Source organism: Zootoca vivipara, chromosome 12 (genome assembly GCF_963506605.1).
Source record: "Zootoca vivipara chromosome 12, rZooViv1.1, whole genome shotgun sequence".
Taxonomy (NCBI): Eukaryota; Metazoa; Chordata; class Lepidosauria; order Squamata; family Lacertidae; genus Zootoca; species Zootoca vivipara.
The window spans coordinates 5,034,765-5,057,259 of record NC_083287.1 but is presented as its reverse complement, the minus strand read 5'-3'; the positions used below and the strand labels follow the sequence as shown (position 1 = coordinate 5,057,259).

At 41.9% G+C, this 22,495-nt stretch overlaps 1 protein-coding gene across 6 annotated transcripts in view; it reads left to right on the top strand.

Annotated features, from left to right (window-relative positions):
• Positions 1–22,495, top strand: part of SUGCT (succinyl-CoA:glutarate-CoA transferase) — a 291,365-nt gene that overhangs the window by 89,950 nt on the left and 178,920 nt on the right. For all 6 annotated transcript variants that reach the window (XM_060280556.1, XM_035129164.2, XM_060280557.1 and 3 more), the window contains exons 10-12: positions 11,571–11,642; positions 12,341–12,438; positions 18,126–18,228. In XM_060280556.1, the coding sequence (XP_060136539.1) occupies positions 11,571–11,642; positions 12,341–12,438; positions 18,126–18,228 (273 nt within the window). The remainder of the gene's footprint in view (positions 1–11,570; positions 11,643–12,340; positions 12,439–18,125; positions 18,229–22,495) is intronic.

Genomic DNA, 22,495 nt, shown 5'->3' with positions numbered 1-22,495 from the left:
TGGCCCTGCTCCGGAAACAGGGAAGGGTCATCCCCCTTGATGATGTGTGTGTGTGAGGAACTCAGAATCTTCTGCCCGCTTTATTCTCTTAGGTGAGGCAGTGAATTATCTGTGTCCCTTTCCTTGCTTTGGTGAAGCGAGAAAAGGGGCAATTGGACTTCAAACTCTTGTTTGTTTTATTTGCTTTGAGGTTTGGAAAGGGCGGTGCCAATTAAAGTTGACTCTTCAGGGTATGGCTGCCCTTGGAACTAATCTTCATTGAATAAGAGAAGGTGGACCTTTCCAGCCTGGAACAGAGGGAAGTAACTATTAAAATATGAAAACAAACAAGTCATATTCCAATTGAGATTGTATTATTGATACCATACATCAAGGAACAGGAAAATGGGCGAGGAAGGAAATAACGAGACGTTTTGATCTTTCCTCTCATCCCTGTGAACCAAGAGCAACACATCTGATAGGGATAACTGGTAGGCAGGGCTGAGGGACCATAAGCTGCAAAAATTTTATTTTTGGAATCTGGACAGTATGTGTCCTGGATAGAGATTTCTTGGCTATGAGAGAAGATAGCAAAATGCCATGCTTCTACCGGTACTGTGATTACTCTACATCCCCAGCCCTCTGTGAAATCTGGGACCTTTTCTCGGCCATATAATAGAATCATAGAATCCTAGAGTTGGAAGAGACCACAAGGGCCATCCAGTCCAACCCCCTGCCAAGCAGGAAACACCATCAAAGCATTCTTGACACATGCCTGTCAAGCCTCCGCTTAAAGACCTCCAAAGAAGGAGACTCCACCACACTCCTTGGCAGCAAATTCCACTGCCGAACAGCTCTTACTGTCAGGAAGTTCTTCCTAATGTTTAGGTGGAATCTTCTTTCTTGAAGTTTGAATCCATTGCTCTGTGTCCGCTTCTCTGGAGCCATGCCTTCAGTGACAAGTTCTCTACCACAATGCATCTGGGCATTCTTCTATTTCTTGGCTCACCAGCCAAGATAGAGCCTATTTTCTCTATTTTTTTATCCCACTTTTCATATAATTGTTGTTTCTCAAAGTTCCTCTTATTCTGTAAAAACACACACAGAGGCAGGCCCTACTGTAAGTCTTATAGCCTAAAACAGGCACCCCCAAACTGTGGCCCTCCAGATGTTTTGGCCTACAACTCCCATGATCCCTAGCTAAGAGGACCAGTGGTCAGGGATGTTGGGAATTGTAGCCCAAAACACCTGGAGGGCTGAAGTTTGGGGGGTGCCTGGCCTAAAACAACAACAACTCCAAGCTAGCCCTTCAAAGCCGGAAATTGATGGTGAGCTATAAGCATTTGTATCATACTTGGGACAGGATATCTTCCCTTGCTCTTGGTGACTCTTATTCCTTTTCAGACCTGGTGCCCGCAGTTAACCAAGTTGGGCCCTGACTGGACCTTCACTGGCCTGCCTCAGCTATAGATGCACTCTCCTCTGGGACTCCATGCAGTGTTTTAGTGGTGTGTGGGCAGTAGTGGTGCTTTTGATGAGAGCCAAGGTTGACTCCCATCCATGGCTATCCACCTGGGATCAAGTGATACCTTATTGATCAAGTGATCTGTTGAATACTCAAACGTCATATGGAAGGGGAAGAAAGCACTTTGCCCTAGGAAAAATATTATAAGGCAGAACGTTTTTTTTAATATTATATTTACATGTCACAGAAGGAGGTGAGACCTCTTGAGTCTTAAATGGTAGCCTGAAATCTCCCAAGAACAGGGGTGATATTATCTGTGTAGAGTTTCTTAAATGCATGGGAAACACAAATTCAAAATATACTAGCCTCTTGAGTGTTGCATTGCTATAGAAAAGTCCCTGACCCTGTGCTCTGAAATTATAGCCAGAGAAAGAGAGAAAACATGTGTTCAGCGATAAATCTTTTACAATTCAGTCTGACTGAAGGTGTCACTAAAAGATTTACTCATAAAATGTTAAAGTCTGGATTTGTTTAAACAAATAAGAGAATGGCTGTACTTTGTGATATGATTGTGGGTGCAAGAAGAGCTAGGAAAGGGAAGGTTGTAGTAGGACAAAAGTACATTTCCCAAGGGGTTTGCTTTCTCTGGGTTGGGATGTGGCCATATTAGGTAATTACTATTGTCTCCCTGTTTCCACTAAGATAATCTTTTTAGGCAGTCTGCTCAGTGAAGCATAAATCCACTTGGCCTCTGTTGTGCCTAAACTATGGCAGTTGAGCCCACCAAGCCAGCACTATGATGAAGCTGGATGAATCAGACTGTGCCAAACAGCAGATTTTGCTGGCCATAAGGAGCTGCAGATTGCCAAAAAGCAAATCTGATTTAGTTTTAACAAGTGCTAGGGCAGCATTGATGGATCAAAGTGAAACACAGAGAGATATAGTCTTCTGACCACCAATAACCAGAAACAGAGCAAAAGTCACAATAACACTTGTACACATTAAGTTAAAACAGTTGAATACAATATAAAATATCATTTACATAAAAATAAAGTAGTTAAATGCATCTGGCTATTTTCATTAGTGTGCTTATGACTAAGCTTTGACCAACATTATTTAGTTGCCCTCCAAATTTTGGGAAAACGTTGAGATGTCCTGACTGATTCATGTCTGCGGAAGTTTTCTTTAGTTAAAAGAATATGGTATTTTATTCTATTAGTTTAATTTATTATTACATTTTTGCATATATATACGTTATAAGTAAAAATTTCACTTGTTATCACAGCATTGGTGGGGACATAGACAGAAATAAGGAAGATTTTTCTAATAATTTAGCACAATCAGTGTGTGTGCTTACCTCCATATTTTACTACTTTGCCTATTATATATAATCCCATTGATGGTTTTTATGGCACTGATATACATCCATTGCACACATAACACCTGCCCCCCCCCCCCGCAACCCACATAATCTTGAGAGTGGCAGTAAACAAGGAGTCTAGTATTACAGGTGCAGGTACGATATATTAGTCCAGGCATAGGCAAACTAGACCCTCCAGATGTTTTGAGACTACAGTTCCCATCATCCCTGACCACTGCTCCTGTTAGCTAGGGATCATGGGAGTTGTAGTCCCAAAACATCTGGAGGGCCGAGTTTGCCTATGCCTGTATTAGTCATTCCTTTCTTCCATTGTAAGGAGACTACCCTAATTTGCACCAAACCACATAAATATATAGCTGAAACCTTTGGGGGTAACATTATTTAAATTTCTAGTTTCTCGGGGCAGAATCAATGTTTGCCCTTGAGAGTGAGCATATGTACATCCAAGTTTTTTCCAAGTGTTTTCACTAGCCAAACCACAAATAAACCACTTTTTAAACTTCCTCAAGCACAGAAAAAAAAGTTTGGCAAGGGGAACTGCTGAAGTTCAGAAGAAAAAAACGAGATGAGGAGAAAGCCCAGGTGCTTCCATCCACACACACCCTTGGGGATTGTGGCCACCGTGTGTGTGTCAGCACGCAAAATGAACTGCCGTGACCAAATAACCCAAACTTAATAATGCATGATATAAGTCAAAATATATAGGATGAGAGACCTCTGTATGGTTACAGAAGGAATTTGTTGAAGAGGTGAAGGTCCTATTTGTTTTTTTATAGAATTATGACCCCTGCTTTCATTTGGAACATCCTGGAGGTGGCCCAGGATCCATATGAAGGAGGCTATTTGGCATCTAGTCTGCCTTCCTCCCCTCTTACACTCACTGTATGTTTATGATAGGAAGTCAAAAGGTTGTCCTCTTTCTCTCAGCAAGATGGCCTCTGAGTGACACCAGGGATGCCATCAAGCAAGCAACATCAAAAGGCTCAAGACAGGATTCCTACAGACCATAACTTTAGTTGGCAGGGATTTAAGTAGGCTGTCAAGTAGTAGCTGGGGGTGTCCATCTGGCAGTCTAAAGAGCACTATGTCTGCTATTCCCTGAAAGTTGACTCACAGTTAACTTTTTTCAAAAGGTTTGAAACGAGAAAGCTTGTTGACCATATACATAGAAATTGGTCTTAACTGCAGACCAAATGGATGGCCCATTCTGCACCTAACTCTGATATTTAATGCTGAAGAAACAGAAACAGTATTACAATTTCAAAAGGGATAAGGAAAACAATGCTCCTCTCCAATGGAGAAAGTTTCACATCCAAGCAAAACTTGGTTAGCTTCCATAGCAAAGTTACAATCTCCAGATATTATATGTACCAAAGGCAACAATGCAAATGAAAACATAAATTTGTGTTAAAAGAGGGAGGGAGGGTTGATGTCCTTGCAAGCAGATGCAACATTTTACATAGGAAAGCCTATTTTGGGTTTTTTTAAACCCCTGAAGTTAAAGAGAATGTAGCTGACCTAGACAACTGCATCACGAGGTTAAAAGAAATGTGCAGATTCCATCTTTATATTTATTAAATTTGTTGCATATATACCCTACATTTAAAGGAATTCCTAAAGCAGCATAACAATAAATATCACAATATTAAAAATCAGATAACATAATGTGCCTCAAGTGCTAAGTGAAAAGTGAGTGTGTTTATGTGATGCTGGGTATGGTTCCTGAAATCCAACTCTTCCCTATCTGGGTGTTTCTCCTCAAAGTAGGCAGACCAAGTAATTCCGTATTCTAGTTTTAAGCACCACTTTGAGGTCAGATAAATTGGTTGGCCGTGATGTACATTTTGGAGCATGTACACTGGATAGAACGTTTTCTCATTTTGAAATGTCATTTTGATTGACTGCACATCAAAGGTGTTTGAAAGTTGGAGGTAAACCGAAGAACAAAAAACCCAAACCACCCTTTGAGAGCCAATAAAAGAAGAAGAATTAAGCAGCGGTCAAAATTAAGCTATCGCTTTTGCTTTTGTAACCCGTCTCAACTGACATCAACCAAAATATACCGAACTCACACTTGTGTGGCTCAAAACAGAATTTTGCTGGCCAAATGTGACCAGCCAAATTCAAGTATAAATGTCTGCAAAGTTCAATAATTATTATGATTTCTATAGCAGATGGCCTCCGGGCTTCTAGTATGTATTTGATTTTCCAAAGGGAATGTTCCATTGCTCTTTTTTCTTTGAAAGCAATACAAACACAATGCCAGTAGTCTCAAATCACAAGCTGTTACAATTACCCTTTTATCTCTACACAGAGGTTAAGAAACAAAGTTTGGTTTCAAACCTTCAGTACATTGTTATGAATACTGGAGGGGAAAATGTTTTAAAAATAGTTCAGTGGTGCCCTTTAAAACCCGTAAACTCTTATTGTGCCTCTTCTATAAGTAGCAAATGGCTGTGAGGTGTGCGCATGGTTTACTTCTGAAATATTGCGGACTGTATAAGACTTTGTTTGCTTAATTTTTCAGTGGAACTGAATTTTTATGATCTGCTCATAAACCTCCTGAACATAGTAGTCTAAATGGAAACACTGACACAATCTTAATTACACTGGCTCCAGCATGATACAGTGATTAAAGTTTGTTTATTTTGCACAGGAGTGTGTGTGTGTGTGTGCGCACACACACACAAAATTTCATTGTTGGGAAAACTAATGGAAAAGTAATGTGGCAATGGAGACTATGACACTTTATTCCTTTGCTTCAGAACAACAGTTCCGTGTTTACACTTTATTTATTTTAGATGGAGAGAAATCTTGATACATTGATGTTTCTAATTTTTACAAAATTGCGATAGCTACCCCACCCCTATCCCCACCCCCCAGTTGCATTCTGTTCACCCAATTGAGCTTATGTCATATGGGAAGCTCTGGGGTCTCAGGTAACCTGCTCCAGAGTTGTTGAGGCTTTTATATCTAGGTAAAAAGATATATCAATCAATCAGATTTTATTCGACCGTCAGTCAGAAATAAACATTTACCCATGATATGTCACTTACTATAAGTGACTGTAAGTCATTGAGAAATAATTAAGTAAATAGCATGCATCACATAAACCTTTCAATTGAAAGAGCCCCAACCTGAAAGCATGCTGAGTAGCACTCGTATGGATAAGAGGGTCCCTGCTGAGGCTGAAACATTTAAAAAATAATTTGTTTATTGAAAATATACACCCACCCACCTCAAAAGCATGCTGGAGACCATTGAGATTTACTTGTGAATGAGGCTGTGTAAAATGTAAGTTCATGTTGCATGGAGAAGTAGAGATTGGTAAGGTCATGATCAAATGAAGTACCAGTAATTCTTTAATGTGAATGGTTAGGCCTATTCAGAAAGGTGGGTGGCTAGGTAATAATTTGGGTCAACAGGTATTGGACAGTGGCAAATTGCTTAGTAAAACAATAACTCCAGCCTTATCCATATAGTAAGTGTTGTGGCAAGGAGCTTTCTTGCTTGAGTGACCCTCACCAGTTCCCTCTTTGCAACTGAAGCCTGCCTCCATTTCTGGACCCAGAAGTTGACTTAGCAGCTAGAAAACACAGATATATGGCATCTTCATTTTATTCATTGCTTGGATTGGATTAGGACCAAAGGACCTGAGTCATTGCTCTTAATCTTTCGTTGCTCTTAATCCTTATCCCAGACATGAGAGACCCTTTTCTGTTTCATTACAGAATGAAGTGAAGTATGCAAAGAAGGTTGGTGGATCAGACATAGAATGGTGACCAAGCCCTTGGAAATCTAAAGTTCAACCTACTGAAAGACTAAAAAGAAAAAAGAAAAAAAATTCACCCCACCATAGCATTAATCTCCATAAAGTTTATTTTATTTAGGAATAAGCAAGTAAGGAAGCATTAACAATAATTTAGCAAATATCACATTAGTAACCTGGATGTGTGTGCTGTAATCCAAACTTTAAAACACCAGTCGTCACTGAAGCATATGTTGCTGAACTCATTGGGATTGTCTCATTTCCCATCTCTACTTTTTCTTGGCAACATTTTGTCTCAATGGCACCACATTTCATCCCTCTCATTGCTGAAGATGAATTTCGACTCAAGATCCTGGGCCAAAATACCTTCAACCTTTGGGATGGTCCAGATGTGATTCAGGTCCATCTGTATTTATCATGTGTGTTGTTTTTTTTAAGAGGCTGAAGCATAAACTGACATTAAAAACAAGCATTGGTGGTATAAGTAGCTTTGGAAAGGAGGCCAGCAGAAATCCTGACCATTTGTCTTTTTGCTGTGTTTGCAAAACTCACTTCTGGTCGAAGTGTCTAAGAGGAAGTGCTTTTTAAAGGTTTTGCTAAAGACTCACAATTCCAAACTTCTCCGGATGGAATTTCTGTTTCCCCCCATTTTAAGCAGTCTAATCTCAAATGTATTAAACTGGCTATCCAACCATGAGGGTGTACAAAAGTGAGGGCCATTCAGTCCTAAATTATTGTTCTTAAGAAAGCAGGAGTATGCAGTGAAGCCTGGAGCTACAGGTGCTCCCGTCCCAGGGACTTCGGCAAAGCTTTAGCATAGGTAACCATTGGCCTGGATTACCATCTTAAATTTCTAAATTCTTGACTAATAATGAGATCCTGTGAGAATTGCTGGAGCAGGGGGAATCCATTCTTATAGCAATTGTAGGCTGCTTGATATGGAAAAGCTAGGACAGAACCTGTGTCAGCTGCTCATGAGTAGTTCAGACTTTGTTTATCCTTGGCAAAATTGCAGTGCAGTTCATGTGGAACCTATGGAGGGGTGAAAAGATAGGATCTTGACAGTGCAGTCCTATAACATCCACTCAAAAGTAAATTTCTTTTAATCCAACGAGGCTTATTTCCAGTAAACTGTAATCAGATATACGGTAAATGGCAAAATAAAAGGCAAAACTTTGTCTCTTACTTGATAGATTTCATACTGCAAACCTGCAGGCGGCAATTGTTCTTTTTGCCTCAATCGTTGTGCAGCCCCAAGCTTTTGAGGTGCTCTAGAAATAATGGCAATAATAGCTATTAATGTTCACTCTAAGTGGCATAAGAGGCAGGTGGTTGTGGCTCAAATAGAGGAGATCTATATTGGATTAGGGTTCCATTCCCATGTCTGCCTCTTTCGGAGAGAGAGAAAGTTGGAATTCAGTAAATGTAGCCATTTTGACTAAGTTGTGCAAAGCAATCTTGTGCAAAGCAACTTCTAATACAATGGTGTGTGTGTGTGTGTGTGTGTGTGTGTGAGTGTTATTTGCACTAATATTTTCATTATGCACACTTTGTAAACATTGGTTGGTTGGAGAACTGCTTCACAATATTAAGATGGGTGGATTTTTAAGGCTAGCATGCGTCCAGAGGAGACCAAAATTCCAGCTCCTCTATTATCTGGTCCTTTAGTGGGTCATTGTTTGCCATCCTCCCAGGGAGACCCTTTCTCCCTAATAGATCCTTGGTTGACTGAGCTTCTCGTTGTGTTTACAGCCTCCTCCACTCCTGAAGCCTGGGGGTGGTGGGAAAGAATCAGCGATCAAGGCAGGACTTGGTATGGGATCCAAGTGGTTCTTTGGGCCCCTGGCCAGGATCTCTGAGATAGATCTCTTCAGACTGAAGGTTTCGCCAGGTCTTCAGTTGGAATGTAGTTTTCAGGGCCCCAATCCTCTTCCTCCAAATATTTCTCTCCAGGGTCTGGATTGGATAGATTGGATTCCTTAAGGGGAAACACTGACCTTGGTGTAGGTCTTTGACTAGCCATGACTGTTCTATTATAATCCAGTAACGATGTCTTTCAGGTGGCAATACTCTCCTGTTAAAGACCTCCAAGGAATGTCCACCAGCTAAACTCCCATAAGAAACTGGTTCTACAGCACAACTCTTAACATCATTGCTTATGACTGTATTTGTGTTGGAGATAATGATAGTACTGCAACTTTAATTAATTACTATGAAAAGTGTATATATTTATTTGATTTCTGTCCCACATTTTAATCAAAATAGTTTATGTAAAATAGCAGTTATATTTGGGCTCCTTCCAGGCCATCCCTGCCTCCACCAACACTTGGCACTATTCTGAGTTTTCATCAATACTCACTTTTCATTAGGCTAGTGGTTCCCAAACATTCTCCCCTCACAGACCACTTGAACATTGCTGAGAGTCTTGGTGAACCACCTCATCATTTTTCTGCCCATTGTAGCAATTGTAGTGTGCTGTGCTACTGGCTGCATGATTCTTCATTGTGTTTTTACCATGAACCAAAGGTCACAATTCGGGAACCTCTGCTTTAGACCATTTGGGCTGTTCCTATCCCTTGATAATTAGAGGATCTTTGTATATTTACCCCAACCTGTAGCTTCTTTCACCAAACATTGCTTTGGGATGTCATATCATTCATATCCACTGATTTCCTCTAACAAGCTCTGAAATAATTTCTGTGTCTGTGGCTTATTTCTTCAGTTACTCTTATACCATGAAGTTCTTCTTCTTCTTCTTCTTTGGCAATCACTCGTAGCAGAGTAAGATTGTCTTCCATAAACACGGTTTTAACAATGGGTCCGTAAGTGACTGTGGAGACCAATTCTGGATCCACATGTCCTTCCACAGCGGGGACACTGGTTTCCGGGTGGGAGTTGATCACAGTGTGGATTTGCCAAGCGTGTCTTCTTCTTAGCACATTTCTCCCTTGCGTCCTGAGATCGAGTTTCTTCAAAGGCCATGACACCTTTGGTAAAGGCTGTTCTCCAACTGGAGCGCTTGCAGGCCAGTGTTTCCTAGTTGTCGGTGTTTATACTACATTTTAAAAAGATTTGCCTTGAGACAGTCTTTAAACCTCTTTTGTTGACCACCAGCATTACGCTTTCCATTTTTAAGTTCGGAATAGAGTAGTTGCTTTGGAAGACGATCATCAGGCATCCGCACAACATGACCAGTCCAGCGAAGTTGATGTTGAAGAATCATTGCTTCAACACTGGTGATCTTTGCTTCTTCCAGTACACTGATATTAGTTCACCTGTCTTCCCAAGTGATGTGTAAAAATTTTCGGAGACACCATTGATGGAATCTTTCGAGGAGTTGGAGATGACGTTTATAAGTGGTCCGTGTTTCACAAGCATATAGTAAGGTTAGTAGTACAATAGCTTTGTAAACAAGCATTTTGGTTTCCCTGCGAATGTCCCAGTCCTCAAACACTCTGCACTTCAATCGGGAGAAAGCTGCACTCGCAGAGCTCAGGCGATGCTGGATTTTGGCATCAATAACTGCCTAGGTAGGAGAAGTGATCAACATACAGAGGCTGAGTTGAGTATGTGGCGCTACAGAGGGGTTATTTTGCACTTTGTTTTTTTGGATGTTGAGTGATAGGCCAAGCTTTTCGTAAGCTTCTGCAAAGATATTTAGGATGGTTTGGAGGTCATCCTCTGAGCGTGCGCACACTATGTTGTCACAAAGTTCAGGACACCAACGTTGTGTATTATTTTGCATGCAATTTTTGACATATTCCTGGATGCCCTGTCACAAGCCTCTGTTCCTCACAAACAAAAGACACACATAGAAAAGACTTTTGCCTTGTATGAAGTAAATTTTATTGCACTAATTTAGCAAGATTCATGGCTATGGGCAGCAGTTTATCAAAACAAAATCTCATTAAAATCTGTCTGCACTTTGCTTTCTGTCTCCTTTGTATAATAAGATAGTGGAGCTTTCTGTGACCAGACAGTAACTTGTGGTAACCTGCGGGTTGTGTGTGCATACATCCATAGACCATGAATGAAACTGTTGTTAGCACTCTTAAATGTTGGCCTTGCTTTGCTAATAATGTTGGGAAGTTTCTGCTTTATCAGCAACAATGACTGACAAATAATCAGCTGTTTTTGTGATGGGAAGCCATAATATCTGCTCTGCTGAAGAAGAAAATAAATTTCATACCGAGAGACGCTGCTGTATTTATTCCAATACTACTTCTGTCTGAAGATGACAAGGGGATTGCATTTTCCTAATTACATTTTAGGATTTACTCATTTTTCCCACACATGCCCCAAAGTCAGCGAAGCAGAAACATTAATGGCTGGGCCTTTACATGTATAGTAACTTCAATACTGGCAGCTCAAGAGTATGAACACAAGTTAGATGCTGCTGTGTGGTCTGCCCAGCATTTGCAAAGTGATAATTGCTGATAAGCACTTGATTATACATGCATTTACTTTAATGGGACCTTTGAGAGCATCATAAATAAAGTACAGAAGCCTCATCTTTATGTGCCTTAAATGGCTGAATGTGTGTGCTTGCTGTGATGCGTAAATTCAGTTAAAGTTGAAAAGCTTTAGTTGTTGGGTAGAGAAAATATTAATTTATATTGAGAACCTGGACTATTTAACATATTTTTTAAAGCGTTAGCTTATATTTTATTCGTTGAATTTATATGCCACCTTTCTGCCAAGGCACCTAAAGCAGTTTACAATATTAACTTACTAAAACAAATGCAGTGAAGATAAAGTTGGCCTGGAAGCGGAGGGGAGAGTCCAGCAGGAGCAGACATGGATGTTTTCTATGCCTGCCTCCCCACCTCTCTTCTGCAGATGGTGTGTGTGCATCCAGACTGGTTCTGAAAGACAGTGACCTTTAAAAACGACTGATGGTGGAGGCAGGAATATTATTCACATAGTACCACAATGCCTGTTTCAATTACATTCTGATCTCCCATACTTCTTTCTAGGCTTTCAAAACAAAGGATGGCTACATTGTGGTGGGAGCAGGAAATGACCAACAGTTTGCCACTGTCTGCAAGGTAATAGCAATTAAAGAGCAGTTCACAAGGTGGGAAGCTCAAGGTGATAATGTCGATGATTTCGTGAATCACCTTCAACATAAGTCACAAGACCATTTACAATAATACGATAACAACAGTACAAAAGGAAAAAGTTGGTTTTAAAACAATACAAATAAATATGTTGCAGGTGTATGCATGATTCTAGTAAAATGTTTCACCGATGACTGGTTTCTAAATGAGCTAATGTGGAATATTGATTCTTACATAAGAAGCAGCAATGACATATTCTGTTATATAACTTAGGGTTGCCATATTTCCAGAGATAAAAATCCAGGAAAAGTTGTTGGGCTATCACTAGAATAAGAGTCTTTAAATAAATAGCTAGGAGACACACCTGAGATATTATTATTGTTTTAATATGTTTTGACTGGGTACTTGCACACAAGTAGGTTTCTGATGTGAGCTGCTTGTGTTGTTGAATTAGTGGGAAATCGAGATGGAAGAATTTCAGTTGATTAATTAAAATTAAATTATTTTAAATTTTGGATGTGCTTTTGGATTTTACACATACTGTAAATGTTAAGAAATGCTTTATGTAGAGAGCTCAGTTTATTGATTATATTCTTTGATATAATGCAGTGAATGACTGCATCTTTCTCACTGAAGACCAATTTGCACAACTTTCTGTGATGATTAAGTTACTGAATGCTTTTCAGATCCTGAATCTGCCTGAAATCAACCATGATTCCAGATACAAAACTAACCAGCAGCGAGTGCTAAATAGGAAGGAACTTACTGAAATTTTAACAGCCAGGTATGATTTATAAATTTAAGCTTCAAGTGTTTATTTTTGCAAACTTGTCACAGCCGTTTTATTATGTATAGATCACGTAGGCTAACATTAACTATAGGGTGTTATGTAAGTTTATAAAAACATAAAATTTCAAGTATTCCACCAAATGGATATCACTTAAGAAATTTTGCCTCAGGCAAGATTGTCTTGATTTGTCTTTAACTAGGTAAGGACGAATTCGTCTGTTTCTGGTCCCTCATAATAACATTCAATTTTCACATTAATATGTGCATTTAAAAAACAACGACCCTCAAATCACATATTTCAAATGGCACTTTTTCTTAAAATAAGTACTTAAATGCAACTCTTACAACTAGCTATAAATGGTCCACTAGGGATCTTCTGTGCAACACCATATTGTGTATGTGGTCATCAGTAGAAGTCATTTTCCTTTGGAAACATTCTTTATTTTCCTAGAATCTCTTAAAATGTTCTCAAAGGCCCCTGAGTCATCTCCTGCATGGAAGACAGTCTCACCTCTCCCATATACGTGCCCTCTCCAGTTTTATTTCAAACACCGCTCTATGGGAGGGTGTGTGTGTGCAGATTCATCCAATTCTTTTGCAAAGTCCTGACGTGGGATTCGCTGAAAGACAATATTCCATTTGTCATTTTTATACCCATAGTTGGCTGTTACTTGGTTGTCCCTCTTGCTGTCTCAAGTTCAGTTCTTCAGCTTGTTTGCCAAATATATTATGCTATGTTAGCAGAGGTTCCACAAAATCCTTGGAGGACTGCAGATACTGCCTGCACAGACCTCTTCTGTACTTCATATGCTAATGGAAGAACATAATTTATTAAGTGTCATGTTAGTTTGAATGAATCTGGCACCCAATAAAGAAAGACCAATTGTAATATAAATCTTGGTCCAGGATCTTGGAGTCGTATGTTTCCATTCCGGTTCCTTGTAATTTGGCTTGTATTAGCTAATAGACATCATTTGCGGAGTGATCACATTTTATATGGTAAATTTTGAAAGACAGGTTATGTGGGATTTGTTACTGTTTCTTGGTACTGGCAAAAAAACAAAACAAAAAAACCCCCTTATTCCTTGGAGTCTTTGCAACAGTATCTAAAACAGAATAATTGTGGAGAACAAACCATCCGTCACAAGTAGAAAGCAGCAGAGTAGATTAACGCTAAATATCCTTTATGGGTATGCATCTGGCAGAGTTTCTTGTGGAAAAATATGTTAAATTGCCAGGACTGGCATGTGTTATTACAAAATCGGAAAGGCTAAGCTCAGCAAAGCTAGCATTTCCATAACTGGGCCTGACAAGATAAAGTTTATCTGCAGTAGTGTCAGCAATCACACTGACAACAGTCAAATTTAATGCATTGAAGAAGTGATTATCTGCCTTACAAATTATCAGAAACTGGAAGTCTGATTAGATGTGAGGTTCAGCACAACCTGACTGCACATGGTGCCACTACCTTGCTAAAGTTAAGCAGGTCTGGGCAGTGCATGTGTGGAAGGGTGCCTAGGAATCCCACATAGGCTGCCTTGAGTTTCATGAGCTGCTAAATCCCAGGTGCTCTCAAAACGCCCATCCTGCTTGCACATTAGGGGATTCTTAATATGGGAAACCCATGTGATCTTGAACCTCCCGCTGCCTTGCAGCTATACTCATTTGTGAGAAAGGCTTCAGGAGTAAAGCCAGAGGAAAAATCAGCCTTGCAAAACATCCTCAGGAGAAGGAAAAGGCTAAGGAGTAACCCTACTCTGAGACTCCTACCCGGCCACATTTTCTCTCTGTCACTTCCTCTCAAGTCTCAATATCACATACCCACGTGCCATTTTTCTGACTCTCTGACTCTTTCTCTCATCCCATCAGCGTTTATCAAACTTGAGTCCCCAGCTGTGTTGGACTACAATTCCCATCATCCTGGTCCTGCCAGCTGGGGACCCAAGTGTGAGAAACACTGGAAGTCATGCCAGGTCATTAGTTCTGCTTTTGATTGCTCCTTTCCCCTCCACTTCTTGCTACTGCCTCCACACATTGGTGTGCCTCAGGATACCCCCCCCCCACAGCCTTGCCCGCGGTTCTTTCATTTCATTTCAATTTATTTATTGTATTAAATTTGCATACCACCCTTCACCCAAAGATCTCAGGGCAGTTTGCAGCATAAAAATACAAACTAAAACAGGCATAGGCAAACGCGGCCCTCCAGATGTTTTGGGACTACAACTCCCACCATCCCTAGCTAACAGGACCAGTGGCCAGGATGATGGGAGTTGTAGTCCCAAAACAGCTGAAGGGCCGAGTTTGCCTGAACTAGAAATACGAAATGCGTATCTGTCAAGGTTGTTAGGACTACTCCTGAGTAACGTCCTTCTACATGCTTGTCTTTATTAGTGCACATTATTTACATTGTGGTGAGCTGTCGGTTTCATGTCTTCTCATTCCGAATCAGAATCTGGCACTGCCCCCTTTCGCGATTTTGACCAACATAAAAGCCTCGGGACAGTGAATCTCCTCCCCTTTCTCCTCCTTCTCAATACCGGGGTCGGGGGGGAAGGGTCAACAGTCTGCCCTAGTCCTGCCCACTCTTTCCGCCTCTCCATAGCTGCCAAGTTCTCCCTTTTTTAAAGGGAAATTCCCTTATGCTGAATAGGCTTCCTCGCGAGAAAAGGGAAAACTTGGCAGCTATGGGCCTCTCTCTCTTCCTGCCTGTGGAGCAGGGGCTCTCCAGTGCTGCTAGAGCCCTGGCACTCCTTCGCCATCTCCTGACTCACCCCTTCAGGCTCCCCGCTCTCATGACTGCTTGGAGATGGGCTGCTTCTGATGAGAGGGGGGGGGTTCTCTGTAATCCCTCCCCCTTACAGTATCCTTCTGCAGTTCAGGCACATCCACATCTCTGGTGCTCTTCCCCCATTGCCTGATTTTTGGTCCCCCCCCTATTAATGCAATATGGCCTAGGCAAGAAAGCCTGGACAAGGCAGCTCCCCAGCATCCATCCATCCTGCTCTGCTGCCACTGCCCATCACACAAGGATGCTGCTATTTCAGCCTCAGCAGTGTCAGAGGCTGGGGAGGGAAGTGGCGGGAGGAGGATGCCCCAGGTGAGCTGCTGGGGAATGGGGAGGGCAGGGCAGCCTTCCAGCAACCATCCTGCTTTGCCATTGCTGCCTGCCACTCCTTGTCGTCTGTGGCTGAGGCCAAAATGACAACAGCAGCGGGAGGGCAAGCAGTATGAGCTGAGGGCAGGGTGAGGTCTAGGCAGAGGCACAGCTGGGCAGGGGCACAACTTGCCAGGGGCACAGTTTGGGCAGTGAAATAAGGAGAGGGGCCATGGTTTGGGTGAATTGTAAGGGGGTTGGCAAGGTTTAATGGGGGGGGATGGCCAAGTGTAAAGAGAGGGGGCTAATAAGGGGGTGGGGGTTTGGCACGTTGTGAAGTGAGCAGGGAAGCAGCTCCTAGTTTACATACACATAAAGGTAAAGGGACCCCTGACAATTAAGTCCAGTCGCGAACAACTCTGGGGTTGTGGCGCTCATCTTGCTTTACTGGCTGAGGGAGCCGGCGTTTGTCCGCTTCTGCAGACAGTTTTTCCAGGTCATGTGGCCAGCATGACTAATCCACTTCTGGTGAAACCAGAGCAGCGCACGGAAATGCTGTTTACCTTCCCGCCGGAGCGGTACCTATTTATCTACTTGCACTGCGTGCTTTTGAACTGCTAGGTTGGCAGGAGCTGGGACCAAACAACGGGAGCTCACCCTGTTGTGGGGATTCAAACTGCCAACCTTTCAATCAGCAAGCCCAAGCGGCACAGTGGTTTAACCACAGCGCCACCCGCGTCCCTTTACATACACATACATAATTCTGTATTTTTTTAAAAAGCCGCCTTGAGCATGGTTTTACATACACATACGCATAGTTAAAACCATAGTTAAAACCATGCTCAAGGCGGCTTTTTTTAAATAAAAAAATACACAATTATTACAGACATAACAAAAGTAGTCATAAACAATAAATATAGCATCCCAAAGCACACAAGCAAACTGAACAATATTCTCACATAAGTTATAGCAAAATCTAAAAGAAATATATGTTAAAGGTAAAGGGACCCCTGACCATTAGGTCCAGTCGTGACCGACTCTGGGGTTGCGTGCTCATCTCGCATTATTGGCCGAGGGAGCCGGCGTATAGCTTCCAGGTCATGTGGCCAGCATGACAAAGCCGCTTCTGGCAAACCAGAGCAGCACATGGAAATGCCGTTTACCTTCCTGCTATAGCGGTTCCTATTTATTTACTTGCATTTTGACATGCTTTCGAACTGCTAGGTTGGCAGGAGCTGGGACCAAGCAACGGGAGCCCACCCCGTCACAGGGATTCGAACCGCCGACCTTCTGATCAGCAAGCCCTAGGCTCAGTGGTTTAACCCACCGCGCCACCTGTTACTTATATTATTTTTTGTTACACTCTCCCCCCCCCCCCAATAAAACCCTAAACAGCAACCAGCCCAGGAGTCTATTCCGCAGCCTTGGCTTTTGTAGCTGGAGTCAGTCCAGGCCAGGTGGGAAAGACCTGCAAGGCAGGGAGCAGGTCTTCCAGGTCTCTGGCCTCTTCTGGAACCCCAGCTTTTGTAGTTTATACATAAGAACATAAGGGGAGCCTGCTGTCTTTTCTGATGAAGCATTTTAAAGTGCTTCAGCTTTTTGCATATCACGTTCATTATTTTTGACAGCACATGCCTGGATGTTCCCTATTCTCATTCAAAGATACATTCTTTCAAATCCAAAGTGCAGACTAGAGAATGCTGGTTGTGGAAAAGATCTTTGGCAATATTTTTCACAGCATTTACAGACCTGCCTGTTTCATTGCACAATGATAAAATAACAGACACATATTTGGCAATGGTACATTTCCAAGCGCTTTCCCCTTTGATTCAACTACCTCAAAAAGGGCAATATAAAAGGTTGTTTACATGTTTGCAGAACTGTCTGTGAACTTCATCTAAACAACTCCACATAGGGAGGAGGAAGCAGGAAATGTCTCTAATGATACGAACATGATAACAAAGTAAGATTCTATAAATGACCCCAAGGAGGCAAGCAAGTAAACCAAGGAAATTTGGGTTGCTCAGGATAAGTATAGTATGTCATATGCAAAACCGGATGACCTTGGGACAAATATTACAATCATACAACACACAAATATGTAATCAATGTTGTTATCTGACTAACAATTGTGGTTTTTAATTGGGACATGTGTTTCAGATGTAAAGGAGGAGAAAACTTTGCAAGGCTTTGAATTGGATCTTTGTGTTTTAAAAATAGACCTTTTTCTCATGCATATGTCTCTTAACCACATCACATCTATCTTTTTGTTGTGAAAAATAGACGTGAAATAAAAAAAATGTGAAGCTCATTACAGTAATTAAGAATGGGAGGAAATGTACTGGGTTTTATTGAAACGGCTGATAATTTTGGTTTGCATCGCTGCTGGATTGCATCAGAAAATCAGATAGAATTGTAAGACAGTCTAACCATGATTTTTGCCCCAGGGCTTAGTCTCTGTATTTCTGAGGAACATGTGCAGAACATTTTTACTGCATTATTTACTACTTTGAGAGAAACTAGCTCATATATATATATAAATGTTGGCTGAAATGGATAGTTCAAACCGCATGTTTCCTTATTCCTAGGTTTTTGGAAAAAGAGACCACCAAATGGCTAGAACTCTTTGAAGCTAGTGGTGTTCCATATGGTCCAATCAATGGCATGCAGCAAGTGTTCTCGGATCCTCAGGTCAGTTCTCTTCGATACACCTTTGGATACTTGTTTAAATTTATTCATGTTTGCTCCTCTTCCATTTATCCAACCTCAGTTGATGTTACCGTACAAATAATAACAAAAGTAGTGGCACAACTATAGACATTTTAAAAGCTGAATCCTAGGGAATCTTGACTGTTTTGTATTGTGTCACATAGTTGGTCTATTAGATCCTGAGCCATATCCTGACTACAGTTCGATGAACTTCCAGAGCAAAGGAGTTTGCTCTGGAATGGCTTGTTCTGTGTGAGTGTGCAATTTGTCATTCTATTTCTATATATATATAAATGTAAAAAGGGCATGTGGGTTTGGGTCCACTTTTCTCCGGAACCGCTTGACTGATTGCGCTCAAATTTTGACACAACATCCAAAGCGAATGTCCGAAGGTTCCTATAAAGTTTGCTAAGACAGATGTCACATCTGCGCCAGGTAAAAACCCCCAAACCCCGTGTTCAAGAACACACAACTCACCCTAAAGTGCATGCTGGGAAATAAAACCCAGAAGCTGACAGTTCCTTTTCCAAGGGTGGGGGCCAAGGTATGGAGATGCAGGGGAGAGGGGCCAACACTCCCCAGGGACAACAGAGGGAAGGGTATCCTACCGTCCTCCACAAAAGTGCATGCTGGGAAAGAGAACCCAGAAGCTGCGTCTCCAAGGCCAAAGCAAGATCATGATTTCACCAACCAACATGCTATAACTGCCACAAAGGCCATTCCTCCACAAAGGCCGACCGGGGGAGTCACAGGGATGAGCCGGGTGGGTGGGTGGAGGAGGAGGCAGGATAGGTCATGGGTCAAAACTTCAGCTCCACTTTACCGACTAGGCCGAGCGGAGGCCTCAGCTCACATTTACAGACTAGGCCGAGCCGAGGCCTACAGACTAGGCCGACTGGAGACCTTGGCTCGACTTTACAGACTAACAGACTAGGCCGAGCCGAGGCCTACAGACTAGGCTGATTGGAGACCTTGGCTTGACTTTACAGACTAGGCCACCTTTACAGACTAGGCCGAGTGGAGGCCTTGGCTTGACTTTACAGACTAGGCCGAGTGGAGCCCTAGGTGGGGGTGGGGGGAGGGGCCGGATAGGTCATGGATTGGGCCAGGGTGGGGGGAGTCACAGGGATGACCTGGGGGTGGGGGGAGGAGGGGACGGGATACCTCATGGGTCGCAACAGGATGGGAGGAATCGCAGGGATGAGGCAAAACAACGGGGGGGGGGGGGGCAAACACATAGCCTGTGGGGGGGGAAGGGACACACCCTCCCCCTTTCCTGGGAAAAGAGGACCCTGAGTCAGCCACAGCAACACGTGGCAGGGCCAGCTAGTCTATTAATACAATTTGTTGTACTTGCAGTGGGCTGGGTACCCGACCCTTCTTGTCAGTGCTCAGCATGATACATGCTATTCATTATATTTGTGGTCAGTCTTATTCCAAAGGCTCAGCCTGGGTTATCTAAACGTTTTCAGGTTTTTGTAGCAGAAAATGTAGAATCACTGTATATTAAGTTATCACCATCTGAAGTAATGGAAGCAGAGGCACCATTAAATATTTGTAGTTTTATATAAAATTGCAACAGGTATGTTTAGGTACCTAAAAACTGATATCTCTTTTCTTGAGGTGCATGTTATTTAGATGCTAAAATCATCCAATTTTGACTTTAAGCTATTGTTTTTATTGGTCTTTTCTCTGTTATTCCTCTCGTTTCAAAAAGACCATTGATAAGAAGCCATTGAGTGAAATATTTCCTTTTTTGTATGTCCAGAAATTGCTGAATACTGTCAAGACAGTGAGTGATGAACACTATCCCACTGAAGCCAATAAGATTAACTATTCTATAACCAGTAATATTTGTTAACTGTAGAAGTGAGGCTGTTGTCTGCAAATTATCCACACCAGTATTTTGCCGCAAAGTAATCTGTTCTTTAAAAAGTCAGTGTCACATGATGGGACAGTTCTATGCAGCAAAGGCTGTGAGTAGACTTGGTTTCAAATGTGAAAATCTTATGGACAACTTGCATAGTAAGGCAGCGACTTTAAAAAAGAGGAAGCTGTGCCCATTGCTGATAAGGTCAGATGAGGCCATGGGACATCATGCTTTTGTTACATGCTGGATGTCTATGTCACATTCTGTCTGGGTTTCCCCTTGAAAACCACATGGAAACTAAAATCAGTGAAAGTTCTGCTGGGTCAAGTGCTGGGATCGTGTGCCCCCTTTCTTGAATCAGTTGCACAGGTTGCTGGTTTGCTTTCAAGCGTTGATGGTTGTTGCCTTTGAACCCTAAATGGCTCAGGACTGAGTTACTTGATGAACCTTCTCATCCCATGCAAGTTTGCCTGCTCTTTAGGATCTATCGCTGTTGCCTTGTTACCTGTGCCATTGCCACCTGAGGCACAGGTGGTGGCATCATATGACAATCCTCCCTCTGTGGCAACTCCCTGTACATGGATTTCTCATGCCCTGAGAAATTAGGTTCTCTCCTTCCCTATTTATGTTCTGTAAGCATTTAAGGAGATTTATTTTTAAAACATTTTGACCTCATTTATTTATTGTCAACTCTGGCTCTTTGTGATTTGCTGCTGCTGCTGCTGCTCCTAGTTTTGTTAGCTTTTTGTTAAATTGTTTTAATGATGAAGTATTCTTGTTTTTATATGGTGAGTGACTCTGTTTGGAGGGGGAAATGGAAGATTTTAAAAATAATAATATAATTGTGGGATCCATTTGGTGTCCTTACAATCACAGTTGTTGTTGTTTTTTAATCCATCCCTCAATGGAAAAAGAGAAGCGCCTTTTCATTTCTTTTTTTACCACCTCCCCTTCCCACTGCAGCCTTCAGTGACACTCCACCTCACTTTGCTCCAGAGAACTGAGGGACTCTTCAGAACATGTTGGGAGGTGGTGTGGGGGATGGCAGAAGGATGTTAGACCAGGCATTCCCAAACTTCGGCCCGCCAGATGTTTTGGACTACAATTCCCATCATCCCTGACCACTGGTCCTGTTAGCTAGGGGTCATGGGAGTTGTAGGCCAAAACATCTGGAGGGCTGCAGTTTGGGGATGCCTGTGTTAGACTGTGTAGAGACAGAGGTGTCTCTCTTGCTGGTATCCTATGAGGAGGGCGAGGAGGACAGGTGTGATGAAAGTTTGCAAATAGGTCAGCACAACATCAGAATGGAAATGTTGGGAGAAAGTGGGCTGCAATTCATGGGACAAGGGAATCCAGTGCTGAAGTTGCCTGTGGTCTGCAGGAAAGCCAACTTTCTCGCTTTGTAACTTTCACGGGGATTTAAGCTGCGGCTTTTGAGCGCTTACAGCAGGTTGGTTTTACAAGTGTTTTGTTAGAGGTTTATTCACATGGTAGTGCTAAATTAGTGATTATGCATATGTTCAAAGGGCTGCAAAATGTAAACCTTTTAACACTGCGAAAGGTGATATTTAAGGATCACGCTGGGAGGAAGACTGGCTCCTTAAACTGAACTTTCAGACGTTCTTATTTAAAATTTCACATGCAAACCTTTTAACTTTCTGTAGTGGCTTCCTTTTGTTGTGGTTCACATCAGTTTCTAGTCTTTATGTTAAAGGCTCTTCCCCCCCCCCCCGATAATAATTACAACCTCATTTTCTTCCTGTCTTATGCCAGTAAATGTTCCCCATCATCGCTCCTTTTTTAGATGAGAGGAGCCTGGGATACAAAGGCTCTCTGGTGAAAAAACTGTCCCTAGCAAGCGGCAGCAGCCCAGGTCTGCAAGGCCACAGCTGTTCAGTGAGACACGGAGACACGTGTCCGCCAGATCATCTAAACAGAATCACCACATTTATAGGAATTGTTATTGAAAATAAAATGATCTCTTTGTTACTTAAAGTTGATACTTAATCAACTGAATTTCTCTTCACAGTATTCTTTACACCCAAGCATTTTCAGAATAGTTGTTGCTCATACCTGTGTCGTCGTCCCGTCCCCATGTCCCCGTCCCCCCCGTTGCAAAGATGAATTGTATTGCACACTGTTTTTAATGCTGTTGGGTTATTATTGTGTGCCTTGGATTTTTGTGGATACTACTTTGATTTCTTTTCTTAAAAATACTAAGCTGTCTTTAAGTATCTTAAATAAACTAATCAAAGAAATTTTGTAAAAACAACTCACATGGGAAACACAATTTATTTCTATTTCTATTAAAAAGTATTTCTCACTTTTCAACCCAAAGAACTCAAAAAGTGATGTATAGCAGCACAAAAATGTAATAAA